Genomic DNA, 26587 nt, shown 5'->3' with positions numbered 1-26587 from the left:
CAATAAGCTTTCAATTTGCTGATTAGCTAGTAGGTTCTGTAAGTCACTGAAATACTTGACGCATTATGGAATAACAGAGAGAACATGTATAAAAACAACATACGCTACTTTCCCCCAAATATCCATCAGATACAAAAAGATGGCCACTAAAATCAACACCATTTTTTTCCTTCTTTGGCATGTGGAACAATAGAATAGTTTACATTAGAATATGGAGCACGTGAGAGATGCAATGGCAAGGCTTACCTAACACCCACATTTGCCTGCAGATGTGTGAGCGAGTTTTAAAAGTTTTATTAGGTTTTTACTAGATTTATAAATCAATTCTAACGTATCTCCAGCTGCCAGATTAGTAAATTTATCTGAAATTAGAGGAAATTAGAAATACAATAATATTAAAGTATTTTAAAATATTGGGAGAAGTCTGTTTCCTTAAGCACAAACACAAGCACAAGTATTTTTGTCTTACAAGCCTCAAATTGCTTATACACATTTAGCAATTCCTACTGCTAGGAGATTTTGGCTAAAGTTACCATTAAATTTGGCATAATAAAATAATAATATTGTACAATTTTATGACCCATATTACAGTATTTGGTCGAACAGGCATCATGATGCTCAAAATATGAATTTCCACTACATAATGAACAATGAACAGCTCTGTAGTAACAGTAAAAGACAAATGGAAAAGCTCCAAGGAGTCATTTTCAAAACCTTTATACATCCTATTCACTAAAGAAGAAAATTAAAATGGAGTTTGTGCTCATACCTGAATTTACACAGTATTTGATACATACACCAAAGTCTGGGAGCAAATTCCATTTTCCTCTCATTTAAAAATTAATCAAATGAAGTGTCCAAGGCTAATAAGAGGCACTGTGTACATACTGATCATGGAAGTAAAAGTTGGAAACATGAGCAGTAATCTTGGCTTTAGGGAGCATGTAACAACTCTGAAAAGAAAATTATTCGCATTATTTTCTTCTCCTTGCCTCACAAGTGTGAATCATGAGGCACTGACTCTTCCTGGCAAATGTAACACATGATGTCTCTACGATACACCATCCCATGGCATTTTAAAGGCATCGGGCCAGGGTTACTGCTTTGCAAGTAGGAAAGCACAAGACTCCCTCACCTCATCTCATCATCCTCTGGGTTATGTATACGACTTTGTTTTCAAACATGGTTTTCTCTCTTTTCATTGACGCCTACCACAAATAGTGCACCCCCACATCTTTTCAACCTTGAAAAGGTTTATGAATGGGTGGAGAATGTGAACAGAGAAGTCAGTAGCTCCTGAACTGCTCCAGTTTACAAGTTGGAGGATTGAAGTAAACTAACTTCACTGAGAAACATATACTGGGAAAATATCACCATTTTTGCATGTTTTATAAAGCTCCCTTAGCATCTGGTGTTGGCCAGTTTAGAGACAGGACCTAGGGCTAGATGGACCTTGTACGCTCCTAGTACAGCTCGCATATCTTTCAGAACGAGGAGCTGGCAGAATAAACTACTTTCCCAGTGTTCATTAAATCAATCACCTCCATGATTCAACCCTTCAAGATCACCACATTCACTTCTAAAAGCTTAAAAAACTATGTAGTTCGTAAGGTGCTTCCTTTATGACTACTACCCTTGTATGCCCTCAGCCTAGAAGATATCTAATCCGAAGCAAAGTCAAGGGTGAAGACTGGAAAGTTGAGATGGTCCCAGGACTCCTACACCTCTGGACCATACTACAACTACAGCATCACAGGATGGCAATTTGAAATGTTTTTTTTTTTTGTCCATTTTCTTTAGAATTTTCTAAGTTCTTGTTTGGGTGTGGTCAAATAAATACAACTTTTGAAGTATATTTGAAGAGAACCGATGTGGAATGTGGAACTGTTTGCTGTGTCCAACATTGCTCCATGAAGTTTCACAAAGAAAAGGGGCCTATGTGAATTACATACAAAAATTGCACAAGTGATCAAATTTCACAACATTTCACTGGTGGAGAAAAAGATAAATTCTGGTGCCTGGGCCCACCATTATGCACAACAAAAACTAAAGCTGAGATAAAAATGCCCTATTCCATCAGAAAACACGGAAAGTCCCAAGAGGATAATGGCTCACCCAGAAAAACAGATGTGAGGAGGATAATGGTAAGAGCTATACTTTTTTATTTCCTGAACAACATAGAACTGTCTCTCATGTACATCTTTTGTCTTCAACAGACTGAAATTCAGCAGTTAAAATCCCATATTTGCTCTATATACAATGAGAGAATCAGCTCTGCCAGCAGAATGCAACTTCATATGGAACTCTTAATTAGCAAAAAATTAAGTAAAACCTCAAAAATAAAGAAAAAAAAGTTAATTTTTTTCAAGAATAAAATGCTATGCATAGTTTTACTAATAATGTTTTTAAAATAATTGTTCAATAATGGAACTTTTATTCATCCAAACACAATCTGAAGCCCAACAGCATCCCAGTGTGAAACTCTGTAACACATGTTTTCCTAAAATGGCAGAAGCAGCTCTTTCATTATTTCATGCAGTTGTGTTGGTAGTTTCTGAACACTTACCCATTTGTCACGTTGATATAACATCAATGAGTTATTTAGCTATTTTTTTTTTTGGACACTGTTTCACTCTTAATGCAGCCATTTTTACAATTTAATCCATGTATGTGAAAAAATCACATAAAAGTTTTGCAGCATGTATCTAAAGAATTAATTTACACCATAGCTACTGAACTCAGACCTAGTCTTAGACCCTTTAAGCATCTATAGCCACAGAAGTTTTTTAACTTACAATAAATTTTCTTTGTGAATGAGAAATCACCTGCATGCAAACCTGTAACCTCCTGTATGCCAATATGCACCATACACAGCATTGGAGCACAGGCATCCACACACACACACCTCATGTGTGAGCCAGCACAGTGTTCTTCCCTGAGAGTAACGCCCCAAAAGCAAGGATACTTTACTAACCTGCAGTGGTCTCTGTTTATCACTGCCCTTAGGAGATTTCAGTCCACTCGTCTGTTGCTGTAAAAGCAGCTGCCTTGCTGCCTGGAGTGCCTAAAAGTAGAAAAAAAAAAGTAAATAATTTCCACCAGTTCCTAGAAAGACATGAGTTACTCATTGCTAATGTTAGGTAAAAGTCCAACTGAACAAATACAATCTCCTCCTATTCGATTTGTATTTGCTAGATTTCAGATTACAGTTTGGTTTTTACTTAGAAAATAAAAAAATGATCTTAAAGTACATATATAGGACTTCACTAGAATTTATGGATGTACATGAAATCCTGCAGGAAATAAAGTTAATTTGTTTGAAGTGCTTGAAGAGGAAAAATCATAAACTGCATCAATAGCCTCATTTCCACAAGGAACTTGTCTTTGAGTGTTCAACTAAAATGCCCACTCCCTTGCAAATTATCATTCAATTTGCATTTTCATATTACAATTTTGAAGCCAAAGCAAGTAGACTTCAAGTGTTACCGGAAGCTGTAATTAAATTTGACAAATCAACATCAGATTATCTTGAAAATGAATTAATAAGGATATTCATTGAAGATTAAAAACACTTTCTGTACTTACAATTCAAGGAGAAACCTCTCCTTTGACAAAAAAAAAAAAAAAAAAAGTGCAGTTTTAATGCCAAATAAGAATGAGTGGTTTTCATTTGCATTCTTAGGAAAATCAGAGAACAAAGAAATTACTACTCAACCAACCAGATCAGGCTCAGGGATGACAGTATCCCAATCAAAATAGAAAATGTTTTCATTTATTCTATGTTTCCATTCCAACTCAGTAAAATACAGTTAAGCATATGAAATGTAAACAAACATTCCACTTACCCAAAGAAGGTTAATATAAATTATTTTTCCTTATAAAATTATTTTTAAAATGCGAAGTACTGTAAAGTGGTATTTCTTAAGAAACCAAATAGACCTGATTCAAAATATCTCCACTGAAACTACCTGGAGAACTCTTTTTCCTTCCCCCTTAAAAAAATCAGTTCAGTAAATAGCAGTTACAGCTTTAAAATACATCACACTATTATCTATGTTATGAAAACATACTGTAGATGGAATATACCGCAATAAATGCCATTTGATCAATGTTCCTTAAAATAATAAAGATTCTCAACTGATAAAGAAAGGTACAATTTTGATTAGACTCAAATGAGCTGGTTTTTAAGATAGTTTCTAGTATCCATGACAACAGTTGCTTTGACAAGATGTGCATATGGCATTACACTGCCAGCTGGTGTGAACAATGTTTGAACTACTGCATTGAGATGCTGAGCAAACAGAAAAAGTTGCCACGTCTTAACCCTCAGGGAAGGCAGTCATCCCCTGATCAATTATGAAAAGACAGAGAGAGGGCTGCTACAGTCTGGCTCCAAGCAAGTTTTCTGAGAAGGCAGGCAGACATAGAAAACCAAAGTAAACAAACTGAATGCACTAGCACCATCTCCTAACAACATTGATTCGCCTCCCCATAGAAGGCTCTGGTACAAAGTTTGCAGAGCAGACTTTTAACATTTGGAGACATTCCCACAACAATCCCTGTATTGTTTCATCAAATTCTCAAGTAATTACAGGTCAGCTTTACAAAGACTATACATTCCTCTGAACCTAAGCAATGAGACGCACAGAACTAGCTTCTCTCTGCCAAAAATAAATAAAAGTTAACATATTTCAAAGTGCGCTTGAAATATTTTGTTACCAAGGAACCACTGGATGCCCTGTTTCCTATGTGAATAGCATAATCTCTTCTGCACTCACAGCTCTTGAGCAGATCCTAAAGGGCATTCCTGCTCTGTCTGAGATCAGAAATAAATATATCTGTTGATTTCAGGGGCACCAGGATTTGGTCCCAACATCTTGCCGTGGTTTAAGCACAAAACATGGATTAAATGCATGAACAGAAGATCCATGGTAAATTTATAATCCTTCCCAACCTTTAGAGCTCTGTGAAAGGGAAACTTGAATGGAAGTGAGAGAACTACTGCACTGCTGAATTGATGGGAGACTGTACAGGAAAACCAACCTCACCGCTCAGGGTGGTACTGCTGCAAGCATCAGAGAAGAGATCTGGAGTTACAGAAAATGGGAAAAACCATAAAGATAATTATTTTTTATTTGTGGCGGTCACAGAAAATTAATTACACGGCCCGGAAAAGACATTGTAATGATATAATGCTGATGTATACTTGCAAATAACTGGAACACTCGGCAAGTTGTTTCAGTGTCCTCATCTTCCTTAGTAGTAAAGCCATCTCACGTCAATACAATAAAGTAAGCAAAGCAAGCAAGCATCTGGTAAAGCTGTACATTTACAGTACTTGAAGATTATAGAATTATAGTATGTTGCAGCTTAGATTTAAACTAGAAAGTATAATTTCAAATTGTGGCTAGCATACTCCTGTGGAATCAGCCTAAGAAAGCATGACTTCCTACCACTAACTACAAAAAGAGTCACACTTTACGAAAAAGCAAGGCAGCACAACAGGATATGTTTGCATAAAAGGCTCTACTACTTAAACTACTTTGATTCATATGTGCTGGTTCGGATATCTTTAAAGGAGCAAAGGCTTATCTTTTAATACAGAATGTCTTATACATGATGACTACCTGAATACTTCAGTGATCTTATTGTGGCAGTTTAGATTATTGTAAACACAGGAGATAGAAGAAGAACAGAAAACAATTTCAAGAGATCAGAGATGATTTAAAACTCATAAGGAAAAATCACTGTCAGCCTTTGTTCTTACAGCATTTGTCATATGGTATTTTTTTCCTCCCAGGGTGCTGCTTAACTTTAGATTTTGCTACTCAGTAAACAACCTCCCAGAAACACACTGTTAATTTCAAAGGATTATTACTGGCATTATTCATAAGTGAAGATTATGAGACTATAAAACATTCAGTTCTACCAATTCATTTGCTGCTATTAAATCTTTGCAAAACAAATTGACAACTTGAAAGTGTCTTTCAAAATTCATAGTTTAACATGTACACTTCAAGTAAACACTGATCCCATGTATAATTTATAAATTTCTGTGAACTAATTCGATAATAACTCGTGGTCTAAAACCAGTTCAATGAAGACAAACTAACAGACGTTTATAAATCTGGCAGATCAAAATTATGTTGAGTCCTGCCTCAACAGCAGCAAGAACAGATTTTAAGGCAGTCAAAATCGTATCTATTTCCAATAACATTTGTTTCAAATTTAGTAGGCACTTTTCCTTAATTAAGTTATCTAAATTAGTAAAACTATACAAAAAAGTCAATGTAAACAAAATCAATAAAAAGAACTGAGGATTAGAACTTATTTTAATAATGCAAATGAAAATCATTATAATGCTTTAAGTAATGACTCTATAAGCAGGAAATTTGGGCATATGGTTTCCAGAACTCACTGTGTCTTCTAGTAAAATATTTATTGGGAACACTACTTCTTAGTATTTACTGTGCAGCTTTGGCATAGCTAAAACGTAAGCAGAACAAAAATGAAATTAATTGCATATAACTCACCCTATTAAAGTTGATAAATTGCTGTAGATTTTGCAATTTGTTGGCTATAATACCATGAGATACAACTTGCTTTAATTTTGTATTCCAAACCCATGTATTTAATTTAAGCATACCTTAAAATAATTTTTAAAGTTTTATCATTTTAATAAAGAGAAGGCTGTCACTAAAAGATGGTAACCTTATTACTTTGTTTTTTAAAAAGTAAATATATGTATATTTTTAGGAAACAGATGTCATTCATATCTTTCCTTTAAAAACAGGAATGTTTAACCTATCAGCCTGTTGCATTTGAGAAGTTAAAATGAAAAATGACATCTACGCCCATTAATATCGTCAATGTATAAACAGCACAGCGTGACACATTCTTGAGAGCTGAAGGCTACAAAATCTCTCTGAAACATAAATAACAAAGCACTCAGAAGCATATTTGATGTTGATATTCATCTCTGAGAAAAACACTGCTGCCTGGGCTTCTTATGAAAATAGATGCAGCCCAAATGGATCTCCTGTAATTGGTTTCAGATAGCGAGGTCAAAAGAAATATGATACAAGAAACTATTATGTGGAACAGGCGAAACAAGAATGTTTATACAGGCACTCCCTATTTATACTGACAAGAGGTGTATACTCTGCAGATAACCAGAACCAAAAAACTTGCCAGAAGACAACCAGATTCTTTTCTTTTTCTAACTCCAAATCCCTGTTTCATTTTTTCAAATGATAATATACTCTAACATTCCTGCCGAACATAAAGTAAGTTTCCAAATGACTGAGTATGTCAAATGAGAGTCATCTCACTGGTAGCACTATGCAACTGAAACGTATCAATATGTTAAACTGTATTTAAGGCCAAAGACTGCTCTGCACTGATTGAATCACAAGTTAACCAAATGATTACATAGCTACACTTATTATAAAAACCACGTCAGGAGAGCCTCTGCCCCTTTACACCATGCCCGTGGGCCCATTCCCCAGCCAGCTCTGAACAAGAAGCCCAGAATTACCCATAGCTGTATGAAATCCTCAAAAGATGGTGATGGAAAGACAGTGCTGTTCAGCTCTCCTTAATAGCACTCAAATGATACTGTTAAACCTTTGTCTCTTGTGGACGGTATTTTCCCAGAAAGTTTTCTAATGAACATCACAGCCAGTCAGCATGGCAGCTTATAATCTTTCCAAATGGAGTAGCAAAGCATTTAGCACTATTCAAAGAATCTTGAATCTAAGATGATCCAACTCCTTTCCAACAGCAGTCTCTCCAGGAGACTTGACAGGAAAAGCAAACTCCCAGAGACCCCGCAACAAACTCATTTTCCTTAGTGAACAACACTCTTTTTCTCTGAGCTGCACGAAGAAGATAAAACCTGTCAGCTGAGGACAAATGTTCCACACTGGAGAGCCCGTGAAGTCAAGGAAATCCTGTATGTAACTAAAATCCAATCCACATAACCAGCCTGATTTCACCTAGGAGTGGTAGACTGAACAATTATTACAGTGTTTTCCTACAGAAGAAATGAAGCACCAGATAGCTAAGGCTGTTGGCACCTACCTCAAGCAATATATTATCTATGAAATCTAGATGGTCACTAAGGAGGGTTTCACTCAATTAACCCAACATCCAAGTATGCAGACACTCAAACAAAAAAGATTTGTCTGTCTTCTGCACCTAGACTAGCAGCGGCAGACAGCTCCAATGTCCAATGTCTGCAATTTCAGCAGCTAAACTACAGGGTGCCCTGCAGCCTTGACCAGTAGTAGAACACAAACTTGCAAGAGACCAAAATGTTTGAAACTAAATTATGCTCAAGAAGAAGAGGCAATAGCCTTGGACATTGCGTTACCAGCCCAAGTAACTCCTCTCCTCAATCTGCCAGATGGGAGGACAGAATACAATTGACCTTCCACTGTTTCCTCAGAAAGTGATGGTGGCTGCTGAGTGCTGCCCTGAGCCCAATCCTATGGGGTGTGATTAAGCAAACACTGAATATGCTTGAAAACATTCACTGCATTGATGCTACAGCAATTTGTGCAAATGCATGCCTAGTTCCTGGATCCCCAGGCTGCCCAGCTTTTCCAAGTCTGGGGAAATTCTGTGTTGTCCAGGACACCAACTCTTCATGCCTGGGGAATTTCAAGACAGAAACGCAGAGCACTTTGAGAGTTAGGTGGCAAGTGCTTACGTACTTACATACTCATGTGTCTCACCTCTAGAAACGTAAGAATTTCACTGGATCTGGCCCTTATTTCCTTGGAGTAAAAGCACTTTGATGGGGTTTTTTTCTTTGGTTGTTTTTCTGGAGGAGGTGTTTTGTTTTGTTTTGTTAGGACGATACTGCCAGTTTCAGCATACTGAGGCTCTGATTTTGAACCAGATTTGTGGTCTTCCCTGCAATACAAACAACACTAGAAGAAGAGATCCTCAATCTACCTGAGCTTCTGTTCTGCCCTGATGTTATCCAGGATTAATTTTCAACTGAAGAGAAAAAGTAACAGTAATAAACTGATGAATGCAACATGAAGTCTCATAATGCTGTTTAATAAAAGGAAATTAATCACATAATTGTCATAAACCTATTTTCAAACAGCAATCTATCAGAGAGAAATTATGCATCTGTAGTTATTGACCTTTCATTTTACCATGACTGATTCGTAATTAGACTAGTTTTGTGAAAAATAATAGTTAATTACCAGATTTTTTTCACTCTAATTGTTTTGGCAATTTTTTTTTGTTTAGTGCCTTACTTTTTCCCCATGTGAAGGATGCTAAATAAATACAGGGCACTAATAACTTAGCAGCTAACATATTTCATTTTATAAAGCAAATTCAGCTTCTCTCTATATAACCCAATTTAATGGCTACTAAACACTGTTCCAAAAACAACTCTTTCATTTTTCCTGCCCGTTATTTGGATGACCAAGAACTAGAAACAAAACACTCGTAACAGTGGCTTGCTTCCTTTCCTGGTGGCATTACCAGGGCTCCTCCCTGTACACATCAATCTGCACTGGGCATTGGGGCTACAAGTCAGACCACGTAGAACGTGATCCATGACAGCAAACCCAAATGCTGTCTCCAAAGCTCGGATGACCTGAAGAATGCAAATATCAAGGATTAGGGGGGATATGGGCCCACAGCACCAAAATTGTGCTCCAACCTGACAATGTCCTTTCTTTCATCCCATGTGCCTGAACTTAACTTCCCTTTGGTAAACACAGGAGCAAGCAATCTACCCTACTTCATTCCTACTACTTACATAATGCAGTAACCAACTGAATTAATGGAATGAAAACAAAAACAGTGCACACATCAAATACCAGAGCTACAACCTCACAAATGTCTTGCCACTTCTATTTTCTTCCATGTGGCATTATTCTTAGAAAACTGGGACATGTAATAACTAAACGGAAGAGCTGATCTCTTAGTTTTACATGAACAGAGTGTGGCAATGGCGGCACATGAAAACTGCTATGAACTATTTCACATGAAAATCAGCTTGAAGACACGTAAAAGCTATTTAAGTGTGCAGGGAAGAGAAGAACAATCAATACATCTATCCCATGTGTGAATCCAGAAATAAAAAGATCCTTAAAATTATTATACGTTTATATAATAGTATGTATATATGGTACAAATGTATACATAACCTTGATCTGAAAGGAGTTGGTTAAAAAAAGACCTTCTTTCAAGTCTGTCCATTGTAGACATTCACTTACTGGCTGTGAAGCCTACTTTCAATTAAAGCAGTCTGAAACAAAGTAGTGTTGGCTTAGGTGGAATAATAGACGGTTTGATAATTTATAAATAGGAAAGGAACTGATGCAAATGAAAGCAAGAGTGGTCCCATTTGTACTAAAATCAAAATGCAGAGCAAATGTGGGAGGAGAAAGAAACATAGTATCAAGGGAAGCATTATAGTTAGGCTGTTAGAAGGCAGTGGTTTTATCTGATAGAAATATGAAAGGGAAATTCAGAAATTAAAGACAATGAAATCAGCATGGAGATCATTAAGCAAATGATTAACAAAAATCATCAGCAAGATATAAACTAAACCAAAAGGTGAGGCAGATATAAAACCAAAGGGAACATGCACTCAAACATTTTGCTCTGGCCAACAGCAGGATTCCTAGAATAGAACTGAAAATTTGAGAGTGAGGACTGATTAGTTTTGTTAAGTAATACAAAGAGCTAAATTAACATGTGAAAAACAAATGCCAAAACAGTATTTACCCTAGAACAGCCTTAGCCATTTAGAAGGCAGGAATAAATACCTCTATCTTCACAATTTATTTTCAGTTATATAACATTCTGCACAGTGACTGGTAAAGGATTGCTGACAGAAAGCATCATAAACACAGACTCTTCACCCTGATAACCCTGTGAGCTAGAAACCAAAGCTATCAACCAAAGAGTATGGATCTATATGGTACCAAAGTAATTACAAAGTTACAGTAATTATATGAAGCAAACTCTCTCAGCCAACCAAAATGTGAGGAATTACATATTTATTGCAGAGTTACTGATTGAAAGGGCTCCAGTTATCTGAACAGTAAGTGATTTTATTTACCACTGCCCTTACAAATCCATATCCAGAGACATGAGTGAGATTACAACTATGAAAGGAAATATTATCAAGATGGTCATACTGGGCTTTTGCTGTATGGGAGGAAGGCACAACAGCCATTGCTGAAATATGCAGTTGAATATCAGTGGAGAACAAAGTTCATGGTTCGGTTTCACATTAGGTATTATAAATTTAAAGTTTCTTTTTAGATATTTTAATAGATCTAATTACTGACATCCAGTTCTTACAAGGACATAATTTAAAGAAATCTCAAATTTAATATATGTATCTATGATGAAAAACAGATATTAAAGACATAAATCAATGCTGTCATGTTATTATGATAAAAGCAAGCTGGGACATATAAATAAAAGTGTCATATTAAAAACCCGGTATTTTTTCCACTTTATTCAATTTTCTAAAGACTCAGTTAGCGAACTGTACCCAGCTTGGGGCACAATGTTTCAAAGAGGTGGACCATCTGACCAGTGACTAGAGAAGGCAGTAATAAAAGATCATGATGAGAAAATTCAACCTATGGGATAGCAGAAATCTGATCATAAAAATAGAAAAAAAAACCAAAAACAACAACAACAACAAAAAAAAACCCAACCCTAAAGCAATAGCAGTTTTCATCAAGTTTCTGCACAGAATGGATTAATTGTATTCCACAGGTAGGACAAGCAAGAATGGCCGTAAGCCGAATCCAGGGAGATTTACGAAGAAGATTTCCAGTGGTAGGGATAGTGGAGTACAACAAATTGTGTAGTGACCACAAAACCCTTGTCACTGGGCCTTTAAGAAGCATCTTCAGGAACAGTTAAGAGCACTGATTCTGCTCTGGGACACAGATCTTTACAAGCACCTTCCAGCCCTACTTCATTTGATTGTGTGGTTCCTGTGAAAGCACGCCAAGTTCGGATTACTGTGATGTCTAACACCTTGCCACATTTCAAATAACACCATGTTCTCATAAACTGAGTATCATGAAGCTTCAGCATGGTTTGTTTCTATGGTGAGTTAACAGCAGAGGATCACTAAGAGCTGCACATACAGTCTCACTCTTCGGAATTTTCTGACCTTACACGACCACACTTGTGTTTACAAGGCTATCCTTGAAATTTTGGACCGAACAAAGAAATAGTTTATACAGAACAGGAGGTGGCTTAGAATTAAGCACTCTGTGCCCTAATTGCAGTCGGAGCCATCTGGGCAGGATTCTTGTGTCCTTATCACCAAGTATGGGCACAACAGTAGCAGAAAACAAGATTTTCTTGATACTACAGTTCTTACTATAAACAATAGTCTGGCTGAAATGGAGAGCTAGGAAGACGAGCAAAAAACGAGGCAAGAACAAGGGTCTGAAGCACAGCTTGATCAACGTAAGTCACACATTTCCACAAAAAAGAAAAAAAAAAAAAAAAAAGCAAAAGCAAATTGACTCATTATTATAATTTATTGTGAGTTTAAATCTAAAGCTACAATAACTAAACTTACAACGTATCTTTGATAACTTGATTTCAATCATGTTTTTAATGAAATAATTTGATCAAAAGTCACTACATAGTCTAAGCCACTTACAAAATCAGTCTTTATGCCTAAAACTAAATGAGCTCAACTGAAATCCTACTGAGTCCATTATTTTTTTCTTATGGGTATTTTTGTAGTGCTTTATAAAGCTTTAGTTGGTATAAAGAGGTCCAAGTGCATATTCAGTACAAGAATAATTAGGGAAGAACCAATAAACATGAACATAAAAGGCAATACAATAATAATTTTATTTGTATTTTTTCAAGGTTTTTGATAAACCTTTTTTTTGGAGAGAGAAGCAGTGCTGTCTGGAGCTTAAAAAACAACAGTAAAAACACTGATATGAAATCAAGTAAGTTATGCAAGTAAACAGTTAATTTTCTAGACACTCGACTTCTAAATGGTGGCATTCAGCAACAATTATGAGCGTGCTGATAGCACAAAGCCTGACCTAAACTCCCAGGAATAATTCTGAAACACTGAAATCTGGTACTAAGTGTGGCCTGTGACGCTCCAGAGGAACCTCTGTGCTATGATCACAGATTAATTTATATGCATATATGTGCAATGTAACAAATGCATTCACGCACATTAAATAAATACCTTTTTTCTTGAAGGAAATACTTATATTCTGTAGAAAACCCAACAAAAGTAGCACTGGTTAGCTGTATCTCTCTGAAAGAGCTATTTGCACTTGCAGTCTACTCTGGCCTGCCTGAATGACTACAGTTGCAGCTTTCCTCTCAGGCTCCTTATCTACCTTTTAACTCTTTTGGTGCATTTTGTAATGATCTAGCAGGCATGATCCAATGTGCAGACCTTTGTCTCTGAAGAATCCCAATTTTCAGGTTCTTGCTGTAGCTAGCAAATGAGTTGTATGTTTTGGAGGGCAGCCTTAACAGCCCGTGTAGACAGAGCTACTGAGAAAGAATTCTCCACTTTGGGGACTTTTAAGAGTGAAAATTATAAAAAGAGTGAAATGAAAAAGAGCTTTAATTTTAAGCTAAAATGCAAGTGAAGACAGACAGGCAAATGTCCTCAGGCTCCTCATCCTAGTTTCAGCCCTTGTGAGGAGATCTGGTAGGGAGTATATTCTTTATGATTAGAAACTTGAAGGGATAAAAAAGAAAAGACCTGAAGCTAGTAAAAATGTTTTGCAGAGGAGGAATAGAGAGACATTTTGCAATTCCCAGGGTGTTTAGGTGCTGGAGAAATGACAGTAACTGTATGAGGAATTCCCAAGTAGTATACATGAGCAATGCAACAGGTTAGGCATTTGAATTAAAAGGTAAATGTTCCAGTCACACTTCATCAAGCTTGCCCAGGAAACAATGATCCTTATTATATTGCCTTGGCATCTACAGTAATCTTCCTAAACAGCAAGCTAATCAAGGAATTACAATAATAAATATGCTCAGGGGCATTATCATCTTCAGATGCACTTGTAAAAGCAGACGCACCCAGTTATGTTGGTGCCAAACACACGTAATACTTCACATCAGTTAAAATCTCTTCTGGCATCAGATTGTAAAAATTTCCTCTGAACCATGGAGCATATATTGCATAATCACTATCACCAGCATGCACATAAAAAACCAACCCACTGGTAACCCAGGCACATAATCAAAATACGCTGGAAATGAAGTTTAGATATAGAATTTACTCCTGTTACCCTTTTAACTACTCTTACTTCACATAAATCAAAACCTGAATTTCAGCTTTTATCAGTCCTCTATCATGTCTTGTCATCCACTTAATACGGTCAAAACTCAGTCACTAGCCTTCTCTTCTAAAGACACTCTTCTTTACACATCCACATAGTTCATATTTCATGTCCTTTAAGTATTTTCCAGATTCTCCTTCCTATAATATCTCCTTTTTTCTTCTTCTAATATTTTAAACCTCATCGAACTGTAACAATTCCTCTACCTTCCTCTTTGTGACTTCTCTCATAAATTCTGGATTTCTTCCAGAGATTGCTTTACGTGAGGCATCAAGCCATCATGACTGCCTTTCCTTCAAATACCTTCACCCTCATTGTCTCCAAGGTGTCTATGAAAAAAGAGTAGATGAGGGGTTTATTTCCCTCATAGAACACTCTGTACTTATTCATTAAAAGTAAATATGCACGTCTTCACTTGCATACTTATATAAGGGCTATGTGAAAACATATTATTTAGATGCTTTCCTCTCCCCTGCTCTGCCTGTGCAACCTGCAGCCACACAGGAGAACTGACCCTAACAGAGGAAAGGCCAGCTCTTCACCAGCCCTCACAGCATTGCTGCTGTACATGGCAGGAAAAAACGTAATAAAAGAGCCCAACCTCACACTTAATCTAAAAGTCATTCTTAAATCAAAAGTAGTATCTATCTACACAGTAGATTTCTCATGCAGTATTTCTGCAGTGTTTTTACAGTAAATTTTGGAAGTGGCAGACTGATAACCAAATTGGCATTCTGAATTATTTAAGTAAATCCATAGAAGTACCATCAAGGTATGAGACAATATGGTATAGATTAAAGAAACACTACACTTCTGCAGCCTTTTCACACACATGCCTTAATTAGAAGTGTAATATTTTCTTTCTTAAAAAATACAAAAAAAAAATATCTAAAGAACCTGGATACTTATCCTCTCAAACCTCAACCTTTTTTTTCAGTCAAGACCTTCTTGCTGTATCACTTTCAGATAGTTTTACAACATCGCAGACTTTTCTTTGACCAATGACCAGAAGAATTTTCAAACTTGCTGCAGTCTTTCACCTCCTACAGTTTACTGGTAATTACATTTGCATATGGATCACCAACTTTTTCAATAAATGCTGCATTTTGGCGTCCGGTTTCATTTCAGTGTTTTATGAAATACTTTGTTAAAAACTGTTTCTTGTGTCTAGTCCTCAATTGCTCCCATGTAACCATAGGTTCAGAGATTGAAAAGGGAAGCAAGGCTTTTCAAGGACAGATAAAGGGCTTTCAAAATTTAGTAACTGTATAAACTATAGAGCAGAATCTTTTGTCATGCAAGTGTACTTCATTTAGGTGTGATACTGACAATATTTTTAGTATACCAAACTATTCACAGTGCCACACAATGCAAGAAAAATAAACTAAGTTCTAGTTCTAAGTTCTTCATCATTTTACGTGCTGTTTTCAACACACAGTGTGCATTTTACATATATCAGTAGATAGACATGGGACTAAAAAACAAACAGTAAACAGATATAAACCCCTTTTTTTTTAACCTTAGGTGTGATGACATAATACTACTTTATTGCTCCTAATATTGCTTTTTATTTTAATTGACTAAGCAGGAGGCAGTACATCTTAGCTGTGAACACTCATCTATGTTTTCTTTCTAGATCATCATTTCTTCATACAATGACTTGCAAGTATCACACAAAACATGGATCTATTCCTGACTAGGTATTTTGATACCATAATAGTGTTACAATGTATAATAAATTTAATTTTAGCTGTTATTTTAAAAAATGTATTCCATCAATCAGAGGTGGATTTTTTATTTTGCTTTGAGATCTGAGGGAAAAAAACAAAGGTGACAGACATCACAGTATTGCAAGCGATTTTAGTCAAAAAGCCTTGCCTTTTCTAAGACAGCCTTCTGGATAATATCTATTAGTCTACTGCAATTCCCCGGGCTCTTCTTGTGCCATAGGACAGTGGACTGAAGAATAAAAATGGGAGAGAAACCATTTTATGTCAGGACTTTGGGATGGCTTTGAAATACTTCCTGGAGCACAGTTTATGGCATAAGGTTTATGTTGTTACCTGAAGGCAGAGCCATGGCCAGCAGGTGAAACAATCTTTGATTTTAGATGAATGTCAGAGGTTCTCACTCTCTTCTCCAGCAATCCTTGGGTTAATTAATATCACTAAGACACGAATGCTACAAGCACTCTGACGTTTATAGTTGAAAAAAAATATAGGGAGTGCATTACTTAAAATGGTATGATGACAATATCTCTTGTACCAATTCTCTCAGGCTTCACCTACACTAATAAACCAGTAAATGCCTGAGAATGTGATATTCCGCACCATGAGCACAGCTCTTGGCATACTTTTTCACCTGTGCTGACCCCATTCTCCCAAGCCATGCCCAGGCACAGCCCTGTATTCAGACTTTTCCAAGGACCAGTCTCACTAGGGAATTAGATGCAGTCATCCCAAGTTTGGGGGCTAAAATGCTTATTAGCGCAGGTATGTCTCACAGTGTCAGCTGCCCAATTTAGCATCCAGGTAACATATGTTCAATTTACTAGCACAGATCATGCTTATGTGCTCAAAACAGTTGAGCCATACGTTGTTTTAGAGCCTCTCTCAGCTGAAGTAGCCAGGACGTGATTTTGGGATGGCTTAGGAGAGTTTCAAAGGACCCTGATTTCATAGCTCAACAGGTTGAAAAAACAAATCATTGTCAGAAACAACAGCAATAAACACTCTCTTGGGGGAGAAAATGGTCTGTCTGCTGATGAGTTTGAAGTACCAGTTTTATGTGGACACCTTATGCATCCGGGTTGAATTTTACTTCTGAAGTCAAAATTCTGACAACAGTCACTGTTTTATTAAAAGCTTTTTTTTTTTTTTTTTAATCAAAGAAGCAGGGGGAAGGAAACCAGATTTGACTGCAAAACATCTGTTTCCAGAGTTCCTGTCAATCAAATCCACAAAAATAGTACTGTATTATCATTTCTGTAAATTCTAATAAGGTTGATGGTATTTTTCATCTTCGTGTTTAGGCACTCAAGATTGAGAATTGAGAGTTATGTAATTTGACAAAGTCTGCAGAGAAAGTGATTTTCAGAGCTCAGGTTAGTCACCAGCTCCAAGTGCTCCAGCTCTCAATGCTGGCACTGAGCTTTCTCTGCCACAGGTAAAGGAGCAAGCAGGCTGTTCTGCAAAGTTGGCTTGGGCTCTGGCAGCCAGACGACAGGGAACATTGCAAAGGCTTTGGGCTATCACCACAGGCTACGGCATGTGAGATTTGGACAGAGACAAGTGAACAGAGTAAAAAGGCTCAACTTCAAGCACAAAGGATTTTTGGAAAATTATTCCTTTTTTTTTTTTTTAAGGATACTTTGAAAAAGAAAAGGCCTAGGAATTTATTTTAAAATAATTTTAAAAAATATTTATTTAAAAATAATTTAAAAATAAATAATACTTGGTATTTTAATTTCTATTTTTCTGCATCAAAATTTGGGAAGATTCTGGCTAAAGGCCTTGTGCCTTTATGAAGAAAAGCTGAATTATTTTTTCATTTCTAAAAAGACACAAAGAAAAGGTGAATCACAGATAGACTACGTGGACTAACACTCTAAATTAAAGACAATTAAAAAAAAAAATTACAGGTGCAGAGAGAATCATAATTGAATAGCACCAAAATAAAAACAGTGGACGTTATGTTGAAGAGATTAAGCTTCTTCCTGACTAAAAGGCATTAAAGAAGACTCATACAGAAATCAGAGTATAACAATCAGGCCAGCACAGTATCATTGAGAATACACACTCTAGTGACTAGAGATGATTACTCTTCTCAGGAAAATAAATTAATTTTACTCAAGTTGACTTCCTTAATCTTCAAGGCAAGTGTTTCTTTGACTAGTCTGACACAGTTAAAGTAATACAGATACTCCTTCTATTATAACAAGCAATGGCAGACTCCATAACTACAAAGTAAGCACTTTCACTGACCTAGCAGGCAGCATTCCTTGAAATTTGACACATGGAATGCACTCAAGCTTCTACATCATCTTGCAAGACAAGATATACCATGAACACTGTTTAAATTTCTTTATATTGTGAATTAATAGTATTCTGAAGTAGACATTTTGCAACAAAGCTAAAGTTCAAAAAAAGCCTAAGAGCAATGAATGCAGGAATTTTCACCTCTACCAATCAATATAATTGTGGGAAGAAGCCATTTCTGAAATTTTGCCAAGTGCAAGTGGTACCAACCTGAGCTTTTGATCAGTAAATGTAAAAATGTAAGTTTTTTCGGACAAGGTTTTCCAACATTTCTGCATTTTGGAGAATCAAAAGCTTCTGTTGCAACTCTTTATTGAGCAGTAATCTCTGTTCTAGTATATATTTTTTAAGTTTTGCAAATATATTACCCCATATTAGTTCTGGCATAGCAGAATTCTGTTTTTGTGTTGAGTTTTTTTCTTCCTAGGTGTTACAAGAAGAAAGTATAATTACAGCTAAAGCTTCAACAACATAGTTTTATAAAAATTAAAAATGAGTGATAAGGAGAAGTGCATTTATACTTGAGAACAAAGAAGGGGATTCAGCAATGTACATTCACAGAGTCATAAATTATTGTGTTGTATCTAACCTGTCACAAGCCATATGTATTCACCCACCCTGTAATACAGCTTCAGCAAGTTTCCTGATTTTCTCAGCTAATAATACGGTTTTGGGAACAGAGGGAATTCAACATTTCACGTGGTGGCTTTTAATACATCCTCAGAATCACATAATTAGAAGGACCAAAGATAGGAAGAGATCTGGTCCTGTACCCAGGTCTACTTTTCTCAACTGGTTTCCATATAGAAAGGAGTAAAAGCTTCTGTCAAGCAAATAAAAGAGGGACAAGTCAAATCTGTATTAAATTAAATGGTTATACTGTTAAGTTTTACCATATGTTGATTGTCCAAAACACTATAAATATAATTGAGTATAAAGTATTTTTTATACAGAGAGGTGTTCAACCAGTACAAATTAGCTGCAATTAAATCTTGCCGTTGGTGATTACTCTATGTGTTCAACTGTCAGTCTCTCACATGTACTCACACTGTAGCTCATTTCAAGCAATATCCAACCGTATACAGATTTCTAACAGATTTAAATCACTTCAGTCTAGTAAGGAAGAAACACAAGGTGACAGTGAAATTGAAGGCACAGACAAACTCTGTTATTGTTGTCGTTTGAGCTCAGAGGGCAACAGACTCACTCAAACCCAGGACAGTTATCCCACAGTATCCCAAAGAACAGAGTGTGCTGACACATTTAACCTGAATGGAGCACCTTCTACCAGTAGTTAAAATTTTTGTAGAATCCTCAAAACAGATATAAATGTTTCTGGACAACAACTACAGCCCGTCCCTCTTTTTTTTTTTTTTTTTTTCTTATGTGCTTAATGGTCATGGAAGATGCCAGATGGATGGTCTTGGAGATTAAAATGCCCTTTTTCTACATTCAGAGGAAGTTCAGCATAGTCAGCTGCAGGAGCAACTAAATTAATGTAGCCTGCTACTGCCTCCTTTCAAGTGGTAGAAAAGTAATTCTGTTACCATGCTCGTTCACTCTTCATTTCTTGTACTTATTATGCCAATTAGAGCAGTCCTCTTAGCAATGTGAGCATCTGCCTCCTAGAAATCTTACCTGTTTATATGCTTGCAGTTACTAACAGCTGTAGAATGAATTTGATATAGATCATTTAACTATCCCCAACAATGAGTGAGGAGATAAGCTACAGACTGAGTGGCAAACACTCTGCTGAGTCATTTATACCATTTCTGCCCTGGTGTGCTAATTTCCTTTACTAAGGAATACAGACTGCATCAACATATATATATATATATATATATATATATATATATATATGCACACATAAATATATATTCCAGAAACTTCCTTTAAGCTGGAAGAAATTTTTGGACTGTCTTTACTGAAGATACATACAACTGTCACACATGTGAGGACTGGAGAGAGAACTATATCTAAGTAAGATGCACGACTGCACATCTGCTAACACAAAATCTAAGCTGTCTCTCAAACTCATTAGCTTACAATTATTTCTTTTCCAGTATAAAGAATGTCCAGTTCATACATTCTGCTTGGTTCCCTGATGAACACACAATTTGTTTTCAAATTAAATTCAAATTCTTTATTCTTGAAGTCCTAGTCAACTTGTCCCCTGAAGAACCTCATCTTCATTTTTTTCTTCTAATGTGTCTGCTTTCCTTTTCTGCTTATGGTCGTCTTCTTCCCTGGGTGACTCCAAGGGTTTTCTTATGTTGACCTACATGGCAGATTCATCTTCCCTCATGTTCTCGTTTCACTCAAGAACTTAAAATCTTCCCTCAAAACTTGTTCTTTTCAGTTAGATTACTAATATAGACCTTAATCTTTCCTCTTTCCAAATGCTGTCCCTAGACTTTAAGACTCTTGCTTAAGCTTAAATGAATTTAAAAATTAACACACAAAAAAGCCCAGAACTAAATGGCATTAACAACATACAGATGTAAGATAGTCTGGTTTCATGATATTTCACTTCTTACTCCTGTTCTTTACTGTTCTTTTGTCCTGTATTTTAATCCCTGTTGAATCTAATTTATATGCTGTGATTGGTATGTTTAAAATAGTCCTACTTTCAACCGGCAGGGGTTGAAAGATGTTACTGCTTTATAGTGTAAGAGTATTATTTTGCTTACAGCAGTAACTGTTCAGAGTATCTATGAAGTTCCAAATGCTGTAACAGCAGAAGTAAATACTTTTTAACAATGAAGTGACTTTAAAATATACCATGTTATTTTACATGTGATAGAAGCTGCAGTGAAAGCCACTCTTTCCTGTGAATGGACTATACATGAGTAACAGAGGTTTCTTTATATGCCACATATCAAGCAGAGTACTGACCTGCCTACAAAAACATTTAACATATTAAGGTAAATGAGGACATGGGGAGGGAGATTTGCCAGGGAAGAAGACACTAAGACTCTGCATTAACACGCGGGCGAAATCTATCAAGCAAAATGCACTTTTTCCTTTGGAGCTGGGCATTGCCTTGCAGGCAGAAGGGAAACTGGAAGCAGGCGGCGGGGCCATCCATGTTCTGAGCCCCGCTCCACAGCAGCAACCACATTTGCACACAATTGACTTCATCAGTCAGAAACATGACATCTGAAATGTAACCGTTAAATAAAGAATAGCCAAGAGACTAAAAGGAAACTGTGCTCTGAACAACAGCAGAGAATGCAGAAAAAGAAATGAGATTTAAAAATACTCCTCATTAATTCTTTGTTTCCTGAAATACTTTTTAGCATAGTAAAAACCAAGTTAGCTACACACAATGCTGCACAGACTCATGTGCTTCAGCCAGGACGTCTCAAAAGATCCCGGTACTGAGAGGAAAGGTGTTTACAGTCATAGTTTAGTTCTGTGGGGTTTTTATGGTTTTGTTTTTGTTGTTGTTTTGTTTCGGTTGGTTGGTTGGTTTTTTCAATGATAACAAAACCTGTAGTTTTAAATTTGCTTGGAAATTCTTTAGGAGCATCCTAAATTGTGCAACACAAAAATCTGATCACTTCTGAAAATCCTGGCCATTGTCTTCAACACTGGATGCAGTTTGCCCTCTGTGCTTTGAGACTGACAATTCAAAAATGCAGACCTACAACAGCCAAGCTGCCCCTTTTTATCTGGAGGCTTTGGGTATCCCCCAAGACTTTTATATAAATGTAGTGCACTCTGGTTTACATTAGAAAAGGAAACATTTATCTTATCACATTGGTATCGGCTCAGTACAATATTACATTCCGGAATAAGAAAATATTGCAACTTTTCTTGAAAAGGTCAAGAGGTACTGTTTATCTTTGGAGCATAATGAATTACATCGTATTGCCTCCCTAAGAACTCTGAAAGAACAGAGCATGTTTTGACGCATAATGCACAACTCAGTGCTCTGAGACAGTAGGTGGAATAATAAACAAAGCTGTAGTGTAACATTTCCAGCTTCAAAATTCTGTATAAATACAAACCCATGTGGAGAAACCCGGCTAGTAGCTGGTGCTTTCACTGTTAAAAAAACTGTGGGACAATTCTAATAAGGGATGACCTACGAATCTCTTCAACCTCTTAACTGCATCCTAAATTAAAGTTTACTTATTTACATTATTACATGTTAAACTTTATAGCTGCTCAGCATGGCAATGTAACAGGTAGAAGTTTCTGGCTTCCAGTTTTATAATCAGAATACATCTTTTTATTTATGAAAATCACATTCTGTTATGTATGAATGTTTAGTTTATGCTGCAAGGATCACACTCTCAATTCACTGTTATTGACTGTTAAATACTGCCCACAGTTCTGAAATGTTTCAAGTTAAGTTTTACAATGACTGATCAGAAGAGAAAAAACAATTAGATTATGATAACTTAATCTGAAGTCCCAATTATAGAGACTCATGTCTCCTCATATTTCCTGCAACAAGCCCAGTAACTTGTAAGTGGAATTTTAGTGGAAAATCTATGATGATACTTGCCAAGCAAAAAATGTTTTGCCCACAGGAAACAACAAAAACACAAGGAAATTTTTAATAGCCTTATCTTTCAAAAGAAGTTAATCTATAACCCACAAATTGTCTCTGAGGAAAATTTAGTGAGAAGTAATATGTGACTTAGTTCTACATACTCATTTTTGAAAACGAGTGGGAAATTGAACTAATGAATGACCAAGGGTCTGTGAAAAAAAAAAAAAATGAGAGTTAAACTAGAGACTAGTGACAAACCAATGCACTTGAAAAATCTCTAGTGCTCTGCAAACTTCTGCCTGCAATTATATTTTGCCCGGTGTATTATGAAATTAGCAGCATGTAGATGGAGTCCAGAGCAGTAATCTGAAAGCAAAACATGGGTCTCAGCATGCCCCTTTCTTGCTCAGAGCTGGGATGCTTAGCTACTACCTTCTAGCCAAGACTGCTGCAAGGATCTGTTCAGTTCAAATTCAGAACAGTGATCACAGTGCTCAGTTTTCACTTTACCTCTTAATACAGGAAAGGAGAAGTACTCTCAGAGCTGGAATTTGTCTCACATGGCAGGTAAGAGCTAACAGCACCAGCTCTTGTAAACTGCTCACTCAACACAAGAACTCAGATTTCAATTTATTCTGCCATGAGACCTTGAAACAGACAGTGGTCAGAAGAGTATCAGTAGGCAGGGGGTGCTCTAACACCTACTGCAGATTTTAGCAATGTGGGGGGGGAAAAAAAAAAAAAAAGTAAAGACAAACCTGCAGACACACCCAGACTAAACATGCAGGACACACAGGAAGAGCTTCAGCTTCCATTCATTTCAGAAAAGAGGTGAGAAATAGAGAAGAGGTGAATGCAGAAATCTTCCTATTTGTGGGTACTGGGTCGGTAAGAAAACAATGAAGATCATTACAAACTGTATTACTTCAGGGCACTAAGCCTCCAGCAGACCTACATGTAGAAATGCTACAACAGTGCCAAGAGAACAGCTTCAACGGCAAGATCAGGCAAGATCTCCATATTAAAGTAGGTATCTGAAATAAAGTAGCTGAAGAGAATGATCTTGAGCCTGCATTGTTTTGGAGAAAAAATCACAGCTAGATCTATTTCCCAAAGAATATGCTGAACATAGAAGTTTGTGGAGTAAGTCAGGGCTTCTTTTTTAGGTAACAACTCTTACCGCATCATACAGAAACAGAGAAAAAGTTAAAAAAAAAAAAAAAAGGGGAATTAATTGTAATAAATAAATAAATATTAACTGGAGTATAATAATATGGATCTTACGGTCATGAGAGATGGAGACATGATCAAATTGAATAAATAGGGAGTTGGGATCATAGAGTTGTTCAGCAGTCAGTTTGGAAAATTGTTTGAGTCTGGCCTGTCATATACAGAAGTTAAGTAACTGCGAGAAGAAAGAATGAAAATGAAAAGATTATTTTGTATTTAAAAAATTCTGAGAATTAGTCTTCATGAATTCTCTTGTTTTCTGGCAGATCTCTTCTTTCCTCTGTTTTTCCCAAGGGAACTGAGGAAGCTAAAGCATATCAAATAATTTAAAGCCTCATCAAAGATATCAAGAGATGTTCTGCAGAAAAGGGAATAATACACATTATGGTCAGATTTTAAGACAATGACCACAGCTGCCTTTGTCCAAAACTGCAATGAACAAAACCACATAGAACATTCTTTCTCCTCTGGTTCTCTTTCCAAAGTAGTTTTACTTCCTTAAGATTTGTCACAACCAAAGAAAAAGCCAAGAAGGAAAAAATACTGAGTTATAGGAACTCGCTATCAGATTAATGATAAACATTAATAGCCTTGAACAGTGTTATGCCCAATTCTGCCAGTTGGCTCGTAAATATGTTATCTGAGTCCTGAAGCAGAGTTTTTGTTCAGAATAACTCCCTATTTTAAGGAGAGTGCTTAATATGCATAAAATTATTTAAATTCCTAACTAATTACCTTTGGTGTCCAAACTGCTAAAACAGTAAGCTAAATTCTGAACTATTTAGTAAAAATGAAATAATATATCTCATGATCCCACACATTTAGCCAAGTTCTATCATTTGTCCCTTACTATTTAGGAAACAATGCATGTAAGTGGATAGCTTTGTTTTCCACACCTTTTAGAAAAAATCCCTTGAATTGAAAACTAAAGAAAGCTTTCTACTTTGATATTCTACATTTTATATTACTTTTCTGCTTCTTATTTAACTTTTATCATGTCCTACCAATGTTGTTTGTTGTCTTTTTGTTCTTTCAAAGTAGAACCATTTGGCATCCACAGATTTCTAATTGGATTTTGAAAACCGAAACTGTAAGTAAGTTTTAAATACACGGTTAGAAGTTGTTCCTTCATACTTTTTTTGGGTGTACCAATATTGGATAACAGTGTTGATAAATAATAATAATTCAGACCTGCCAAAAGGACTGCTTGTATCTTCAGTAAATTGGGTCACCATTCTCTGAGGAGGAACTGAAGCTATTCCTGGACTCACTGGGCATCTTAGATTTAACACTTGGCCTCTCAGAGCAGTTTTCATCTTTTAAAACTGATTTTTGGCTTTAAGGAACATTTCTGAAGGGCTTGGCTAGCTCCAGGCACTTAACCCTGGTTGTGCACTTGCAGTGCACTAAAGGCTGTGGCTGCCTGCTAGGAAGTCACTGACAGTGCTGACGATGAGACACGACAGCCTGCCACAGCACCGTGAGTCCCAGACTGAAACTATCCTTGATGTACCCCGCATGTTTTGAGCAAACGTGGAGAAAGAGGGCTGAGGATCTAAGGAGATTTCGGAGGCCAGCTGAGGAAGCAGGAGAGGGACTAAGAAGAACAACAAAGTTACGAACAAGGTGGATTTTATTATCATTATTCAAGGATTTCCAACCTGTAGGAGGAAGAGATGAGGCAATTAGTGGTCATACGTGGAGAAGGCGAAGTAATAAAAAGGCAGTTTCTGCCTTGAGGAATCTTTCACATCTCATTCATATCACAGGGACTGCTGGAAATTATAGTTAGCCCTTACAGCACAGGTCTGATCATTGGCCTATGTGTAAAAAATACTTGATATTTTGTGCCATTCTTCTCTTATATTGCCAGAGAAAGCTCTTCTCCTTCAAACTGAAGTTTCTTTATTAAGCCTCAGGTGGATATAAAAGGGCCTGTGAGGACAGGAAGGATAGGAAAAGCCCTTAGGACACCTACTGCAGTTAATCATAAAAAGGAAGAAACAAAGTAAGATATTTGCTCATCACTTTATACAGAAACAATTAGGGGATATCAGGCCTTGCTAACAGATTTTTATTATTGGGGAAATCATCAAAGAAGAGGGAAAACGACAGTCAGAAAATACAGAAAATAGTGCTAGACATTGAATAAATACAATGCACAGGCAGACTGCAATAGTTTGGACAACTTGTTCAAAAAGGTTAAGGGGCCACTGAATGAAAGTATACTTAAGTTTTGCAGTATGAAGTTTCTCATGCATCTATTGTGACTCAACGATATAAAAACAAAAGGTTAAAGAATATTTTACATATCTGTTCACATAAATGGTATGCAGACAGATTTTTGGCATCTCTTTAAAAGCAATGAAAACCAGCCCAAAAATAATAGGAGAAGACGTTAAGAGAAGGTTTTAGCAGCAAGACTCCACACAGTAGCAAAGCTGGAGTGTGCTAGCCATTTTGCTGTA

General features: G+C 36.5%; 1 protein-coding gene across 1 annotated transcript in view; it reads right to left on the bottom strand.

Moving 5' to 3' along the window:
- FOXP2 (forkhead box P2) overlaps positions 1 to 26587 on the bottom strand; it is a 439425-nt gene that overhangs the window by 123686 nt on the left and 289152 nt on the right. Inside the window, exon 5 of the mRNA XM_032998779.2 lies at positions 2975 to 3064. Within this exon, the coding sequence (XP_032854670.1) occupies positions 2975 to 3064 (90 nt within the window). The remainder of the gene's footprint in view (positions 1 to 2974; positions 3065 to 26587) is intronic.

The sequence above is a fragment of the Tyto alba genome, unplaced genomic scaffold, assembly GCF_018691265.1.
Source record: "Tyto alba isolate M040663 unplaced genomic scaffold, T.alba_DEE_v4.0 Super-Scaffold_2, whole genome shotgun sequence".
In the NCBI taxonomy this organism is placed as follows: Eukaryota; Metazoa; Chordata; class Aves; order Strigiformes; family Tytonidae; genus Tyto; species Tyto alba.
This window is presented reverse-complemented; position numbering and strand designations above follow the sequence as displayed.